Source organism: Sminthopsis crassicaudata, chromosome 2 (genome assembly GCF_048593235.1).
Source record: "Sminthopsis crassicaudata isolate SCR6 chromosome 2, ASM4859323v1, whole genome shotgun sequence".
Classification (NCBI taxonomy): Eukaryota; Metazoa; Chordata; class Mammalia; order Dasyuromorphia; family Dasyuridae; genus Sminthopsis; species Sminthopsis crassicaudata.
The window spans coordinates 143,815,762-143,833,456 of NC_133618.1; the positions used below are offsets into that span (position 1 = coordinate 143,815,762).

Below are 17,695 nucleotides of genomic sequence, written 5' to 3' on the forward strand. Positions count from 1 at the left end.
AGTGTGGTAAAGATAATGTAAATTCTCTCTTAGGTCTCTTTTAGGTTTATAACCCCAGCAAAATAATCTGATTTGGAGGGAAAAAAAATTGCAAGTTTTTTGACATATAGTGACAACTGGGTTTTATTTTGGGGGAGGCTTTTTTTCTTTTTTTGGGGGGGGGGGAGAGGGTCTAGAGAGCAACAAGTAGACATTGTATAACAATAGGCCTTGGCCTTTGCAAAAAACCCTTTAGTTTGGGAATTGTCTAGGATTTGTTCTGGTCTTCCTTAAAAAGTTTTTGCTTGATAATCAGGAGGCTTTTATTTACTCTGCCATGTGACTTTTGTGAGATTCTTTAGGTAATAAGGGAAGTACTTAAGAAGACAATGCTTGAGCCTTCTCAGAGCCAAACTGTACAAAATTGGGATTATAGATATGTGCCTAAAGCATCCTAGTTTATTTATTGTGGACAATTTAACTGATGGGAAAACATAGGTGGGAGTGATCCCATGGAGTAAGTGCTCTTGAAGGAGATGAGGTGAGATCTTTCAAGACAGTTGTGAAAATCGAGTAAGACTTCATCTACTTCAGAGTTTGAGTAGGCCTGAAGGACTTTGAAGATTGAGTCAAGGGCATACTTAAGTCCCCTTCCTGCTACCTCCCATGACATCATTTTCTCCCTATTTCAGTCAAATATGGGCAACTATGTATTTATGGGTCAAGTTCAATTTCTTGGGTAGATCTTGAGTTTAGAATGTAAGATTCTTAGCCAATGAGGATGAGGATCAGTTGGTGGTAGGGGGTATTTGCAATATGGAATAAAAGTGTTAACCCTGCCCCAGAACCGGATTCCTTCCTTCGATTGTCTGCTCCACAGGTGGGACTCCCAGAACGTATAATAAACTTTGCTTTGCTTCTAGAGATCTCTCTAGCTTTTTTTATTAAATGGTGATCCCTCACCATTTTTGTACCACACACTCTTGTTCCTTGGATAATCACATTAGCCTCTTGCTAAGAGTCAGGCTCTTCACCTCGAAGAGATGACCTAATCATAATTCCTGTCTGTCTTGTCTCTCTGTCCCTGTCTCTGTACATATATATAGATGTATATATAACATTTTTTATGTGTACATCTATACCTTTACAGGGTTTACAACTTATAAGGAAAAAAAAAATCTAAACGTTCATTCTAAGTTGGAAATTTGAAACTAGAACACAATATTCTATAATTTTTCAAATTCTGATTTGGTTTTCCAAACTAGCCCCAAGTTTTTGGTACCAAGTAAATGCCTAATAAATATTTTGTTTAATTTCACTGAGCCCTTATTTTCAGTCATATAGGTACTAACATAATATGTAGTAGATTCAGATGAACCAATAATATTGTAGTACTTAACTGAAATTTATAAAAATTTTAATATGGGAAAACTTAATACAAGTTATGATTATAATTAGTCCACAGCTATTAGTGCTCTCTCTCTATTCTATACCAGCATGCAGTTAGAATAGAACTTCAGCCTTCTAGATAATTATTATAAACTTTTATTAATCAGCAGCATTTATTAAACTAGGCATTGCGCAAAGCACTAAAAATATTACAAAGACTGAAGTAATCCCTTGTGGCAATAAGTTTATATTCCAATGAGGGATATTCTCAATATTTACAAATATAGAGCATAAAAATAAAATTAATATATACAAAAATTAAAATATATATACAATATATACAAATAAATACAGATTATACGAATATAAAATTAATACATACAAAACATACAAATATTTATACAAATAATATAATATATACAAATATACACAAAATTAATATATAAATACAAAAACATACAATACAAAAAAAAATGGCAACGTGGATAGAACATTGGCTGGAGTCAAGAAGATCGGAGTTCAAATGCAGCCTCATATAATAGCTATGGGTACTAGGAATTGGGGGGAGCAATAGGAAAGACATTAGGATAGATAATCTGGGGATCTTTTTAAAGGAAGAAGGGGTTCTATTAGACATTTTTGGCACTGAAATGGAGTATCCTATGCGAGGAACAGGAGCACTAGTTGGCTGCAGAATAAGGGAAGTAGCATATTGTCTAAAACCCCTCTTTTACTTGCAATATCTTTCCCCCATAGTGGCAACTGTATAGAGAAAATGGATTAGATATTGACTAGAATCCAAGTAGTAGATTATTGCAATCGAGGTGAACTGTGATGAAGGCCTGAACTGTTGATAGTTGCACGAGTAATGAGAAGTGAACAGAAAGGTGAGAAATCTTAAAATCAGCTAGCTTAAAAGAACCCTTCAATACAGCCATTTATTAGCATTTCAGAATGAGCATTTAGACCTCAGAAATTGATAAATGTTATAAATTAGTGCTTAATTTGTTTGTTGATGGTCCAGACTTTCATAAGGTGATGGAGAAAATGTAAATGCCAATTAGACTGAAAAATATAACTAGGTGGGGCTGGCAGAGAAAGATGAAGAAAATGATGGAATTATTCCCAAAGACAAGAAGGGAAAGGCACTGATGGGAATCAGTTTAACCTTATAGTCGCACCTTACTATGTCCAGCCAGAAATCCAAGTTCAAACCCCTGAGGTTAAATTTCTCCTATAAATATATCCATGGCTCATGCCATCTTTGCTGGATCCCTGTTGGGGTAATAGTCTGCCATGGCATTCTTTCCCTTCACTCCTCCCATATGCCAGGTGAGGGCTCTCATTTCATCCTCCCTACCGTGCTTCAAGGTGTCTTTCTCCTTTTTATAGTTAACTTTTAGGGGGCTAAATTCCTGTTAGTATTTAACCAGCTAGCTAAGGATATACTCCAACCTCATGGGATGTTCCCTTATTCCACTAGGGAATTTGTCCTTCCCAAGGGTTGTTAAAACCCTTTCCTTGCTAATTATATGCTCTCCCAATTCTATTTCATATTTACTATTCCTGGTGTCTATTATATCTCTTCATTTTGTCTGTAACTTCTAAATAAACCTACCTTTTGCCAAACAGAATGGCCATTGTGAATTCTTCACATGACTGAACCCCAACATTTGGTGCCTCAACATTAATTTCATTATTTGGAATTAGAAAGCGCTCTCCTAAGTCACATCAAAAGTATTCTGTGAATTTTTTTGGAGGGAAAGCTTCTTGTTAAATATTTACCATTACACCCCTCTGCAGAACCAACACAATTTGGCTATTGAATGGATATGGAGAGATCAGGGTAAGGAAGAGATTGCTAAATTGGGTAACTGAAAACGATGGTACCCTCAACTAGAAAAATTTGAATAGGCAAATTTAGGAATGGGAAATAATGTGTTCCTTTTTGGACATATTGAATAGGAGATATTCATGAGACACGCAGAAGATATCTAGTAGGCAGTTGATGATTAGTAACAAGTTCAGAGGATTTTAGAACTAGATAATATAATATTTACAACTTGTTATTTTCCGTGTTTTTTTTTTTTTATGTGTATTTCAGTGGTAGCAAAATAGTGGCAAAAAATGATTTATTTCCATGTACTATTCTAAGATCTGTGTAATTTTTTAGGTCTTGTTTTGCTATTATTATTTATAGTCACAGTTAATGATATGTAATTATTCTGACATTCTCTTTACCTCAATTTGTCTTGCTGCACTTTTTTGTAGCAGTCCTAGTTGTAATTTCTCAGGATACAATCATATCTCTCTCTATTCATGTACCACACAATTCCCCAATTGCTGGGCACAGGTTGTTTCTAATTTTTTTTTTTTTTTTGCCATTACGAATACTGCTCCTAGGAATATTTTTCTAAATATGGCTCCTCACTTTTTGTCCCTATCCCCAAACTTAGTAGTAGAGTGAATAAGGTCAAAGGGATTTAGTTGGTATTTTTAGTCCCGATTGTTAATTACTTTCCCAAAAATGTTCAATTTCCATTTCCACCAGCAGTGTTATCAGTGTGCATTGCCAACACTCAATTTTGTATTTTTCAAACCGCTTTTTGACAATATGAAGTGGTTTTAATTTTCCTTCCTTACGTGTTTAGAATGTGAAACATTTTTCTTCTGATCTGTGATGTTTTCCTGTTCCCCCTCTCTCCCAACTATTAGGGCCTTCCCCTTGGGGTATCAACTCTGAATGTGTCTATTTACTTACTGATGTCCCTCCACCTAACTCAGTGAACGCAACTTCGGCTTGACGTCCGGAAGTCCGGAGCTAAAATTAAGCCTACTGGCTGTGGCCTTGGGCTCGTCATTTGACAGCTTTTGCTCCCTTCCCCCATCTGTAAAATGAGCCGCCGAAGGAGATGGCGCGAAAGCCCCGGGCGGGACACCCTCTCTAGAACGTGAGCCCGCTGAGCCCCGGGAGCTGTTCGGCGGCACAACTGCATGAAACATATTAAGATTTAATAAATGCTTTCTGACTGATTTCTAGAATTGTCACTTCGTATCCTCTGACCACCAACCTCTGAGGAAAGGGACCTTAACTTCAAAGACAAAAAAATAAAAACAAAAGTGTCAGTTTGTTCCTTAGATGTCGGACTTTTAACGGAGAAACGGACAACGTAACATCAAGGAGCATTCACTGCACCCCGTCTGACGAGCGGGGCACACTCTGCCCTCAAGAAGCACGCATTCTCCCACGGAGAAAGGGCACAAAGCAGCTGACAGTCCACTACGCGCCCTTCCTGGGTCCCTCCGGGGAGCTCGCGGGAGGCACGCCCACGTGGTGACGCGAAGGATTGCGGACAGGTGCACGTGCCTGGCGCGCAGACCGACTGGGAGGGCTCCCTGTGACGTCACCGGAGCGGGAAGACGCGGAAATCTAAAGGGAATTAGGGCTAGTCCGAAAGTGCGGGGGAGAAATTAATCGGGGCATCCTGGAGGGACTGTTGTGGGAGCTTTTCCGTGGACATGCCCCAGTTCTACTCGCTGGAAAGGTCTGCATGGGGATAGGTGACGTAACTGTTTGCCACTCTATGGCTCTTCGAAAGACTCTATGGTTAAAACAATGCCTCGCGATCCTCCTCAACCGCGCATGTATTAGTTTTTTTCCTCCACAAAGGCCACAAGAGGGTGGCGCAGGCGCCCTGTGAGTCTTCGAGACTTTTTTCTTTTTTTAAAACTGACACCGCTGTTAGGCGAAAAAAAAAAAAAAGAGGATTTGGCTTATGCGCAGTGAGGCCGTCTGGGACTTATTTCATCCGGGGTGGTGGCGACGGTGATGACGGAAGAGGAGGCGGCGGTGGAAGAACGGAAGCCGGGAGGGTACTAGGGCGGAAGGGGATCTGGGCCAGGGCTGTGTCCGGAGCCTCGGCGGGGCAGGGGTTCCGATGTGGTCCCCGGGGCAGGAGTCCGAGGCCTCAGCCGGGGGGGACCCGGCGGGGCTGCTGCCCCCCGAGTGGGAAGAAGATGAAGAACGGATGTCTTTCCTGTTCTCCGCCTTCAAGAGGAGTCGGGAGGTGAACAGCACCGACTGGGATAGCAAGATGGGCTTCTGGGCGCCGCTGGTGCTGAGCCACAGTCGCCGCCAGGGGGCGGTACGTCTGCGCCTGCGCGACCTTCAGGAGGCCTTCCAGCGCAAGGGGAGCGTCCCGCTGGGGTTGGCCACTGTGCTCCAGGACCTGCTCCGGTGAGGGGCGGGGGCGGGGCCCTTTCACCTGGGGGCGGGGACAGGATGGTACCCTTTCTTCCTCCTCTGCTAAAGGGGAGGGACACTTAGGGGCAGGTTAGTGTTTCCCTACCCATTTTACAGATGAGGAAACTGAGGCCCCAAGTGGTCGGAGGGACTGCATAATGTCGCACAGCTGCCAGAGCCGAGATTTGAACCCAGGTCTTCTGATTCTGAATCCAACTGTGCCAAATATTATGATTCAGGGTGGAGGTTGTGGAGAAAGAAGGTTCTTTTTGAGTCGCTGCTGTCATTTAAGATCTTCTGGGAAGTCTTCCCTGACTCCTCTCCCCCCGCCTCCTAAAATAACATGCCCCAAATCTCAAGGCACTTTGTTTGCAACTCTGGCCCTTACTGTGTAAAGTGGTCAAGAGAGACATTAGGTCCTATGAGGAGCAGCATCCTTGTGCATGGGCCTCTTCCATCTCTCCACCCTTGGTGCTCATCCCTGGCTGTTCCTTATATCCAGAATGCATATTCCCCCCCCCCCCCTGCCACACCTTTGCCTGGGAATGCCGCCTCTCCTCACCTTCACATCTCAGGCTCCCTTGCTGCCCTCCAGACTCGGAGCCCTCTGGCTGGAAACCTCTTCTTGTCTCCCCATAGTGCACCCTCCTTTTCCTTTCTGTAAAGTTGCATGGGTCGAGTTACTCTTGTGTTGTCTCCTCCGTTAGAATAGGCGTTTGAGGGTGGAAGGCCCCCTTTTACCTTTCTTTGTGTGTAGCAGATGGCCTGGCACATCGTGATGGCTTAAGGGTGCCAGATTTGGTGCCAGGAACAGTTGGGTTCAAATCCTGCTTTAGTGCCCATGTGATCCTGGGCAAGTCACTTAACCTGTCTGACCCACAGCTTCTTCATCTGTAGAGGGAGGGGGCTGGACTCTGGCCCCCCAAGCCCCTTCTACCTTTAAACTGGTCCTCCTATGTCTTGACCGGGGCAAGTCAGTGCATTAGTGTAGATAACCAAAATACTGGCACCATGGCACCCAGTAGTTTCTATTCAGTCTTAAATTACAGAAAAAGCTTCCTGTGTATTAATGTTTTCTTTCTTCTAATGACGAGATGTGGCTTGGATCAGACAGTGCCTCTGGATCTGGGTAGTAATGGGGAGCTGCCCGGGGGCCCTGGGTTTGTGGGCTGCTAGTGCACCTGCTGCACATTGACTTTGAAGCTGGGAAGAGGAAAGGGAAGGAAGGATGAAGAGGAGCCGTGGCCACCAATTTTCCTTTCAATGAATGTTTAGAAAGTCACTTGGCCACTGGGTTTGACTTTCCCGAAGACAGACCATGAGTGAATCTCATCTGGGTCAACTTGAGCTTGAGTTCCAGTGTTCTGCTCTTACAGACTATCTTTCTCATTCACTTCTTTCTCCTTAAAAACTGAAAAACTAGTTTAGTTCCTAAATTTGGATACTGTTTCCCAGATCCAGAGCATATTTGTCAAATTCTGATGATCCCTTTGTTGAGATACCTTGTGATCTGGGAAGACAGATTTAGGGCTTGTGTGTGGAGGTGAATGTCTCAAGTCAAGGATGCTATGATACACTTTGAGGAAAAACTGATGGGGTGAACATGCCTGCCCTTTGGCAGAGGGAAGTCTTCTCTTTTATCCAGGACTGATGGGACTTCTTAAGTCTTTCTCTACCACTCCCTCTGTTGCTGTGGAGAGTGCTTTAGATTGATACTGTAATGGGGAGCTATTGAGAGAGTTGCTGGAAAAGCCACTGTTTGCCACTTTCATGACTTCATTTAGCCAGGTCCGGTACCGAAATGCTAGTCTTTCCTTTAAGCCACAGCCCCCTCTCCAGAGCTTGTTGGTCCTGCAAATGCGTGGGTACGCTCGCTTATTCTTGGCTGTCAGTGGTAGCTCACTTCAGAGTAAATCCTGTGGAATGTCCTGTGACCAGAAGTGTCCGGCTCAGCCTGCAAAACTTAAGTGCGAGCCCTACGCAGATTAAATTTAATTGGGAAATAGTTAACAAAATGAATGAAAACATGATATAGTTTAGATAATGTTTAAAAGGTCAATATGGGGCCCACATATTTTTTATTTGAATTTGATACTACGGCCCTTGACAACATGAACTCCATGACTGTCTTATTTATCATCATTTTATTCCCCATGGTATTTGTCACTTGGTAGATTCTTGATTAATACTTATTGATTCTTTCCATTTGGCCCATAAGAAGAGGCCACAGCATGGACTTCACAGGTCCTCTTGTCTCTGTTTTTCACTGATTGATGGCTGTTTTGGGGGAGCATTGACTGAAAGTATCCCGTATACCCCAGCTGACAGGACTTTTTTCTTCTGTTCTTGGAGCCGAGGGGAGCTACAGCGGGAGTCAGATTTCATGGCCAGTGTGGACAGCAGCTGGATTTCATGGGGAGTAGGTGTCTTCCTCTTGAAGCCTCTCAAATGGACTCTTTCTAATGTTCTGGGGGACAACAAGGTCCCTGCTGAAGAGGTGCTGGTGGCTGTGGAGCTGCTTAAGGTAGGTGCACTTGGGTACAAACAGAACAGAAACACATTTTTCTTTTTTAAAAGGATTTCGCCATTTAATCCTGAGATAGAGTTAATTACTTGCAAAGGTTTTTATTTTATTTTATTTTTTTATGTACTCTCAGTCTGCCACAGAATATCTAGGGGGAGAATTAGGGGTTTCTCTTGTGGAGTGTTAGAATATTAATTTGTTACTTGGACATTCTCCTATGCTATAAGAAAAACCCTTTGTGTGAGGACCAAATTAACACATGAATTTGGTTTCTAGGATTTAAAGGGATAAAAAAATGAACTAAAATTTAGGAAATTTTTGTGATCTGAGATTTATAGACAAAATTCATAATCAGCTTACCCAAGAAGTAAGAAAGTTTTCATTCTGTCCATGGGGAAAAGATGGCATAATTATCTCCCAAAAGAATTATATAATTATAAATTACATTTATAATTATAATTTATATAATTATAAAATTATCTTTTATCTCCCAAAAGAATTATATAATTAATTTCATTTAGTTTTTTTATATCTTTATTATTTTAAAGAATGTTTTTATTTTTTCTGAATTACAAGTGAAAACAGTTTTAACATTTTTAAAAATAATATTTTGAGTTCCAAATTCCCTCCCCACTTCTTGAGAAGAAAATCATTTTGACATAGATTATACATGTGAGTCATGTGAAACATATTTCCATATCATCTCTCTTGCAAAGGAGAACTCAGAACAAAAAAGTTAAAAAAAAATAGGCTTTGATCTATATCCAGACTATCAGTTCTTTCTCTAGATGTGGATAGCATTTTTCCTTATAAGCCCTATAGAATTGTGCCATTGTAGTGCTGAGAATTGTAAGTAATTTAAAATTGGTCGTCTTACAATATTGCCCTTACCATGTATAATGATCTCTTAGTTCTCTTTTCATTTTGTATCAGTTCATGTAAATCTCCCCAGGTTTTTCTAAAACCATCCTGCTCATTCTTTTTTTTTTTTTTTTCTAAGCATAATAGTATTTGATCACAATCATATATCACAACTTGTTCATTCCTCAATTGATGGGCATTCAGTTTCCAGTTTTTTTGCACAAAAAGAGCTGGTATGAATATTTTTTTTATGTATTTAGAACTTCTTCCTTTTCTTTGATCTCTTTGGAATACAAACTTATTAGTGGTATTGCTGAATCAAAGGTTATGCATAGTTTTATAAACCTTGGGGCATACTTCCAAATTGTTCTCCAGAATAAATAAACTCATAACTTCATCAAGAGTTCATCTGTTGAGCAGAATGCTCACAGAAAAAAACCTGGGAAATCCTCCATGAGCTCAAGCAAAGTGAAATGTACTGTATACACAGTAATAACAATGTTCTGGTATGACCAGCTGTAAATGACTTTGCTGTTCTCTGCACTATAATGATCCATTACTACGCTGAAGGATTTATGGTGAAAAATCCTACTATATCCAAAGAAGGAACTAATTGTGTCTGAATACAGACTGAAGGGATTTTTCTTTCCCCTCTTCCCCACTCTCTGTCTCTGTGTTGCTGTCTCTCCCTCTCTTTCTGTCTCCTCTTTTTAAAACTATTTTTCTTGGGAGTTTCTCCCCCCCCCCCCATAGAGCTTTTTTTTTCTATGACTACAATAGCTCGGATTTCTTCTTCTGAAAATTGCTTATTGACAATTTTGAAAAAGTGACTCATTTTTTATAAATTTAATTTAATTGTCTTGCTGTAATTTCTAACTTTACTTCTAATCTTAGTTGCCTTGGTTCTGTTTGTGCAAAAACTTTTAAATTTAATTTCTTGTACCTTTAATTTAAAAAAAAAAGTTTTTTGGTTTTTTTTAAATTCTAGTAATTAGCTTACATATAAAATCCTTCGGTTGAAAGGAGAGGGGCAAGATTTAGTATTTCTATTTTTATAGTATTTTTTGAGGTGGTTTTAGGGATGATTTGAGAGACTTCATATGATTTTGTTCAATCTTGATTTCATACAATATAAACTAGACACAAAGAGATATGAATTAACCAATATCATTTATGACAGAACTAAGATTAACATTCAGGTGTCCTAATTCCAGCCCACCACATTAAATTGCTTTATTTTACCAGGAGGGAAAATGATGTAGTGGAGGCAAAAGACTTTTTTGAAGAAGTGACAAGTAGAAGTTAGGCATATGAGTTCTTAGTATATAGTTAAATTGGGGTAGACTTGGAGGCCTGATTTTGGTTTATTCTTAGGCTATCTCATTATTTTTAAAATCATATTTTAGTTAAATTTTCTTTGTCTTTTTAAAAAACAAAACTTTTTTTTTTCTTTTTTAATATACTAGTTTTACTTTTTTGTCATGGCTTTTTCCTTTTATTCTAGTTTTTTCCCCCCTGAGGCAATTGGGGTTAAGTGACTTGCTCAGGGTCATACATCTAGGCAGTGTTAAGTGTCTAAGTTCAGATTTGAACTCAGATCCTCCTGACTTCAGGGCTGGTACTCTATCCACTGTGCCACCTAGCTACCCTTAAAAAGCAAAACTTTTAAGAAAAAAAATCTCACTTGAAGTTGTTGGCTTGATCAAGATATTTGTGGGTCTAGAAAGATAAGATCTCATACCCAGACACTGAGGGAGTATAAGTTCCTTTCTTCTCACACAGGAAAAAGCAGAGGATGTCTATCGTCTGTATCAGAACTCTCCAATCTCCTCTCATCCTGTGGTGGCCCTGTCAGAGCTGAGCACCCTCTGTGCTAGTTCCTGCCTGGATGAGCGAACTTTCTATTTGGTGTTGCTACAACTGCAAAAAGAGAAGAGAGTCACTGTTTTAGAGCAGAATGGTGAGAAGGTATTGAATGATGGAATTTCTACAAATATCTGCTAAATATTTAGTAATTGTGCCATCAGGTTTCCTGTGTGATTTTTTTTTTTTCAGAGCAGGAGTAATTTGTTGTTCTCTTACAGATTGTGAAATTTGCCCGAGGGCTACATGCCAAGGTCTCCCCTGTAAATGATGTGGATGTGGGGGTATACCAGTTGATGCAGAGTGAACGGCTGCTTTCACGGAAGGTGGAATCCCTGTCCCAGGAAGCAGAGAGGTAACTTCTTCCCCTTAGGTGTTAACTGAGCCCTCCCTACTCTGATTATTCCTCAAAGCTCTTGAGAGCATTTGGGGGCATGACGTTTTCTTTTCAGGTCCCTATAAAGCTGCTTTCTGCTTTGTTGAGTCACTCTAGGTATAGTTTTAGGAACTGGGAATATTCTATCCATTTTATTGAGGGGAGAAGACAGACAGAGAGAGGAAGGGATTTACCTGGTGACACCAGTGGTGAGAGTTGAGTCTTGGTTTTCTGAATTCTATAAGGTTGGGGATGGAGGAAGCTGTGCACTAGCAAAAACTGCACTCCAAAGTGCATATGGTGACTTGTCCTTTTTTTTTTTTTTTTTTTGTCTTCATCGTGGTATTCAGGGTTTAGTGACTGCCCAGGGTCACACAGTAAGTGTCAAGCATCTGAGACTATTTGAAATGAAGTCTTTCTGACTCCAAGGCTGGTGCTCTATCCACTGCACACCTAGTTGCCCCTTAGAGTTGATTTATTTCAATGTTCAGTTGCAGATCAAAAGGCACAAAAAAAATATGGAGTTCAGGATCCAAGAAAATGGGGGCTATTAAATGTGAGTAGTGCTGGATCTGGTGATCTATACAAAGCAAGTTCAAATAGCAAGGGTTTGCCTTGCTAAGGTTCTTAAGGAGAAATTAGCTGAAGGCAGCAGGATAAAGGATGATAATAGGTATTTAGACTTGACTACTATGTAGATGCCCTTTTTTGGACTCTGAAGTTAAGAACATTTCCTTAATTTGTTAAGATCAGTTCTTTCTATTTTCTATTTTATTCTTGTTTTTGGTTCCTTGGAGTAAATGGAATATTTTCAGTGTTGAATGGGAGCCTTGGGATGGCTACAAATATCTCATGGTTGTTAGCTCTGGGAGGGGAATTCCTGGTTTCCTTACCAATAAGTTGGTTTTTTGATGGTACATAAAAAGTCAAACTGGTCATTTGGATTTAGAGTTAGGAGTTGGTCTTTCGAAGCCCCTTTGCCTGCCTTCCCCAGACCAAGTGCTCTAAGATCTCATAGACTTGCATTCTAGAACTTTATTCCAATACAATTATTTATTGATACTGATATTGATCAGTAGTCAGAATGAGACTTGGGCTCAGGGTCCCTTGCCTTTTTTTCCCTGCTTGATGGTTGTTGAGTCCTTTTCAATTGTATCTTCCTCTGTGACCCTATCTGGGCTTTTCTTGGCAAAGGTACTGGAGGAGGGGGGGTAGAAATTGGCTCATCTTACAGAGGAGGTACTTGAGCACATGGGCTAAAGTGCCTTGGCCAGGCCTCCAGCAGGTGGGTGAGGCGGACTAGGGCTCAAGAAGGCTAGTCTCCCTGGATCTTAGGCCCCCTCTGTCCACTCTGCTATTAGCTGTGCTCTCCTTAGTGTCCCTCGTGTTTCACAGGTGTAAAGAAGATGCCCGACAAGCGTGCCGCTCTGGAAAGAAGCAGCTGGTAAGCATCTGTTCTCCTTCCCCACACTGTCCATCCCATTCAATGGCCAGGACAGAACCCCCCCTGTGAACCTTGGGAGGGAGAACATGTCTGGAGAACTGGGCAGTTCTGGTCCCCTAACAGGTCCAATGGGGCTCCTGGGAGTCTCCGACCTTGCTGCTCATTACTGCAGATTGGGGTTTGGCTGAGATCCTGATCACATCTGCCCTTTCTCTTCCAGGCACTAAGGCATCTCAAATCAAAGCAGAGGACAGAAAAGCGCATTGAAGCCCTCCATGCCAAGCTGGACACAGTACAAGGCATTCTGGATCGGATCTATGCTTCCCAAACAGATCAGATGGTAATCCGCTTGCACTGGGGACAGCCACATTAGTTGAGCTCAGTTACTCTTTGGCCTTGTTGGTGCTTTGACTGCTGTGTAATTTTCCTCCCATACTTTAGGCTTGATCTGACTAGCCTATACAAAACGTGATTGGCTCCTTTACTTCTTGAAGGTCCAAGGGATGTCCTTCCTTACCGCAGAACTCATTTCACACTTGGCTTTTCCAACCTGCTCCTTCCCCTTTGCTGCCTGTTCACTGTTTCCATATCTGCTTCTCCAGGGTTCTTTCTTGGTAGCAGACCTGTGATCTTTCCTGATTAGCAGTTGTGAAAGGATATAGAGATTTCAAAAAGCCAAACACAATAGTGTTTGTTTTCTCAGACATTCTTTTACCTGTACCAATACTTCCGCTTTCCTTTTAGGTTTTTAATGCCTATCAGGCTGGTGTAGGGGCCCTCAAACTTTCAATGAAGGACATCACAGTGGAGAAAGCAGAGAGTCTGGTGGACCAGATCCAAGAGGTATGGAATGGGGAACTGGGAACAAAGATGATAAGAAGATATTGGGTGTATTGTCCTCATACAGGGCTCTCAGATTTTACTTTGTGTAGACAACTGAAATGGAGAAAATCTCCTTTGATCTTGTTTTTTGGTTATTGGGGTCCTACTTGGATTTTTTGTTTCCATTTCTGAGTATTTGCCATTTCATCATTCTCTCCACATTTTATACTATTTAGAAGCACTTGGCTCAGGATCTCACCCATTTCTCTTACAGCTCTGTGATACCCAGGATGAAGTTTCTCAGACTCTGGCTGGGGTGGGGATAAATGGCTTAGGTGAGTTGTCCAAAATATGTCCTCATACCTTTCTTCATCTGGCCACATTTTCCCCACATGTGATAGCAAACTGGGCTTTATCTAGAGTCCCTTCTGTATGCCTGACACTTTTAACATGGAAGCAGCTGCAGGAAATGACATATCCCTTCACGGCTCCACTTCCATTGTGATTTAAAGTTCCTTTTGTATTTCAGTCTCCTTGATTGTGGGGATATGATAAGGAGTTTTATTTCTGACTAGGGAAACTGCATTCCCTTAAAAGGCACAAAAGATTTCCTGGGGTCAAGAGAGAGGCCTTACCACTTTATATATTGTATTTAATTCCAATCTGCTCAAAAAAAAAAAAAAAAAACTCCTTTTGAATACCCTTTTCTTTAGTGATTTCATAAAAAATAGCCATTCCATGTACAGCTACAGTGTATTCCCAACTTAACAGACTTAGTCATGGTTTGTTTTTTAATTATTATCTGCCAGTGTTGAATCTTGATCATTTTCCCTCTGTGTGGATTTATATGGCTTCTTGACTTGTTTTCTTTCCAGATAGTGACAGCGAGGAACTGGAGAAGGAACTGGATATCCTCCTCCAGGACACCACCAAAGAACCTCTGGATTTGCCTGATACTCCCCACAAGCCATTCTTCTCCACCAATGTGCCTAATCCCAGCATTTCAGATGCTGAGCTTGAAGCTGAGCTGGAGAAACTGTCCCTCTCAGAAGAAGGTATGGACACATGTCAACAAGGGGCTTCTATTGGGATTTTGGCACCCCAGCTAGCTAAGTGTGCTGCTGATCCCAGGATGAAGAGGGCCCAGTGGGTTGGAGCTTGTCATCTGCCACATGTTCTCTCCTCTCTCTTTGGCTCAAGCCTGTTTTGTTGTATTGTTCAACAATTCTCTCTTCTCCGTAGGTTTGCTTCCAAACCATGAATCTTCCAAAAGACAGCTGGAACCCACTCTCTAATGTTATCCCAGGACTTCTACATAAGGAGATATCAGGCGTGCGTGTTTGTACATAGTTATTTAATTGAAAAACTCTTTAAGAATTTGATGGGATGGGGAAGAAAGACTACTCTATTTAGCTGGATACTCCCAGTTACTACAGGACAGAAGTAATTTCTGGAAGTTTTGCTCCAAAGGCTTGCTCCCAGCTGGTGTCATGGACCTGTCTGTCTTCTCATCTTTATAGTGCCACAATCTATGATGTCCCGTGTTTGACCTATTGTTCCATATAGCCTGCAGTCCTTGACTTTGGCCCAGTTATGTTTGTCTTCACCCACCAACTCCCACTAGAATTTTGTTCCAGCCAACAAAGGTGGGAGATTGCAGACAGTTTTTCTCCTGTTGGTTAGAGGGACTTGTCATCTTTACCTATAGGTGTTTATAAGTTTACTTAAATAACTTATTCCTGCCCATTTCCATTTTCACTGGTGAGGAGAATCAGACAAGTTTTATTCAAGGAGACTTAACTGCTGCTTCTTCAAGGAGAAAACAAACAGTTTCTGCTTTTTATTGTCATTGCATCAAGTTTTTTAGGCTCTGAAATTTAGTAATTCAAGGTGGTGTCACCTCTGGCTCTCACTAACTCCCATTTGAATTTGGGGTGGCGAGACCTGGGTGATTGTGGAGCCATCCTTTGTGGATTGTGGATGGCAAGGTCCCATCTCTTATAAAGCAAGAGGCTGCCCCCTTGCTCTGCCTTTGTTGGGGTATGATCAGAAGACCCTGGACAAACTACACAACAAAACCTCCCTTCTATGAGCCTGTAAAACAAGAGTGAGTTCTTTGCTCAAGTTTCAGAAGAATTTTCTTTCACAGATAGACCACTGTTAAGGGTAGGGGAATCTGAGCCAATTTGTGCAATAGAAGCAGAAGGGTTTGAAACCCTTCTGCCATCTTGGTATATGCCTCCCACATTATTTATTTGTCAGAACACACACTACCTACTGTTGCCTCTTGAGGCTACCATATTCTTGCTTATGTCTCTGCCATTTGGTGAATCGGAGACAGAGCAGGAGCTGAGTGAAACAGTAGTCTGGAGAGAAGATGGCGGCTATGTTGCCACTGTGGCTGCAGAAGCACAAGTATTTCTGCCTAACTTATTTGCTCTTGCCCCCAAAATGATGCGGAGCAAAGGGAAAGAAGGAACTTAATCCAGGGCAGGAGCAAGACTCATTGTCAACAAATTTCTCTCCCATTCCACCGTGATAAACAGAATAACAGAATTGTTGGGGGTGAAGAGAAACAATCACTATTTTTTCCCCTTTTCTATCTGGTACATAATTAAAAGAAAAAACAAATCATGGTCATTGTCTACTCTGGCTCTGTTTTTCTTTTGGGTTACTGTTCTATGCTGTCTAGTCTGCTGTTTAACTTAAGGTCTGTTAAGCCTTGTCCTGGATGGTGGTTGTAGGCTTAAAAATGTTGTTATAAGTGCTCTGAAACCAAGCCCCAGAAGGATCATCATGCAGCAAGCAGTGATTAACCATCTACTATGTGCAGTAAGTGCTATTGAAATAAAACATTTAGATAACAAAAGACCATTCCCTTGAGGAGGCCCAACACTTAACAGCCAACACAGAAAGATGTATAGTCATTGTATAAAAAAGAACTTGAACTTGACAAGATCCAACCAAGCAACATTCAGTAACTTCAGTATCTTGGGAAGGCTGAAAATATGATTTGGTATTAAATGAAGAATTGGGTGTCTCATATTCAGAAGTTGCAAAATAACATTCTATGTGAGGTTCAAGGGGATTAGGAAGGACTTCATGGAGGAGATGGTGTTTGAGTTGTTCCTTAAGGTATTTAGAACAGCCTAAACAAAAAGACGTAGATGGAGATGTGAACACTAAATGTGTTAGGGGAGGGCAGAGATTTGTAGAGTCAGGTAAAATATCTGGTAAAGAGCAATGTGAGATAAAGCTGAAAAGGTAGGGTATTGCCAGATTGGGAGAGCTTAACAGCCAAACTTTGTGTATGAAGTAATGGGAAATAAGATTTTTAATGAGAAGAGTGAGGTGACCAACAAGTATAAAGAATGGATTAGAAGGGGAGACAACAGAAGTGTTAGAGTAAGTTAGAAAGGCTAATGCAGTAATTCAGGTAGGTGATAGAGGCACATTTCCTCAAGGGAGGAGACTTCTTTTAAAAAAGGGAAAAGGTCTTTGAGGACTGGGATCCATCAGGTACTGATACTACATTAAGTTTTGGGGATGAGTGACAAATGTAATAATCTCTTGTCAAGGAACTTTTATTCTGTCAAAGGAAGCCTCCAGTACACAAAATTATTAAGTGTGGAATGTGGTCAGGAGACCTAGAAGAGTATTTGAACTGACCTTTGAAGAAAGCAAGAATTCTGTGATGTGAAAATAAAAGCATGAATTCTAAGAATGGAAAACTAACTTGTCTGTGCAACAGAAAAAGGGAAATTCAGTGCCTTGTACAAGAAAGGACTAGGACAGTTTGACTAGAAAGTATGTTGTTTGACGGATGGTACTTTGTAACATCTGGAAAGGTAGACTGAAAGATTTACATGGTCAGGCACATCCTAGAAGGGTTTTGATCAGGGGACTGGCTAATCGGACCCTGTGCTTTGGAGATGTCATGTGGAAAGTTTTGTGGAGGAGGAATTGGAGAAGAGAGATTTGAAAAATGAGGGTCAGGCTATGTCTGCCTGAACTCACTTGCTGGTGGCTCAGTGAAAAGGAGGCATAAATAACATGTTGAGAAAGTAGAACTTGATCTTGCAGTACCTCTAGTCCAGGGTTCTTAGCCTTTCTTGGTATTGTAGACCCTTTTTGGTAGTCTGGTGAAATTAGGGACTCCTTAGAATAATGTCTTTAAATGTGTAAAATAAAACA

General features: G+C 41.1%; 1 protein-coding gene across 1 annotated transcript; it reads left to right on the forward strand.

Moving 5' to 3' along the window:
* The first annotated feature begins 4,778 nt into the window (after positions 1-4,778).
* On the forward strand, positions 4,779-16,141 carry CHMP7 (charged multivesicular body protein 7). Its single transcript, XM_074287538.1, has 10 exons — positions 4,779-5,605; positions 7,964-8,135; positions 10,779-10,964; positions 11,081-11,214; positions 12,631-12,679; positions 12,900-13,019; positions 13,424-13,522; positions 13,776-13,836; positions 14,377-14,556; positions 14,744-16,141. Exons 1-10 carry the CDS (start codon positions 5,307-5,309, stop codon positions 14,794-14,796), a joined length of 1,353 nt encoding a protein of 450 aa, XP_074143639.1. The 5' UTR covers positions 4,779-5,306; the 3' UTR covers positions 14,797-16,141.
* The last annotated feature ends 1,554 nt before the right edge of the window (positions 16,142-17,695 follow it).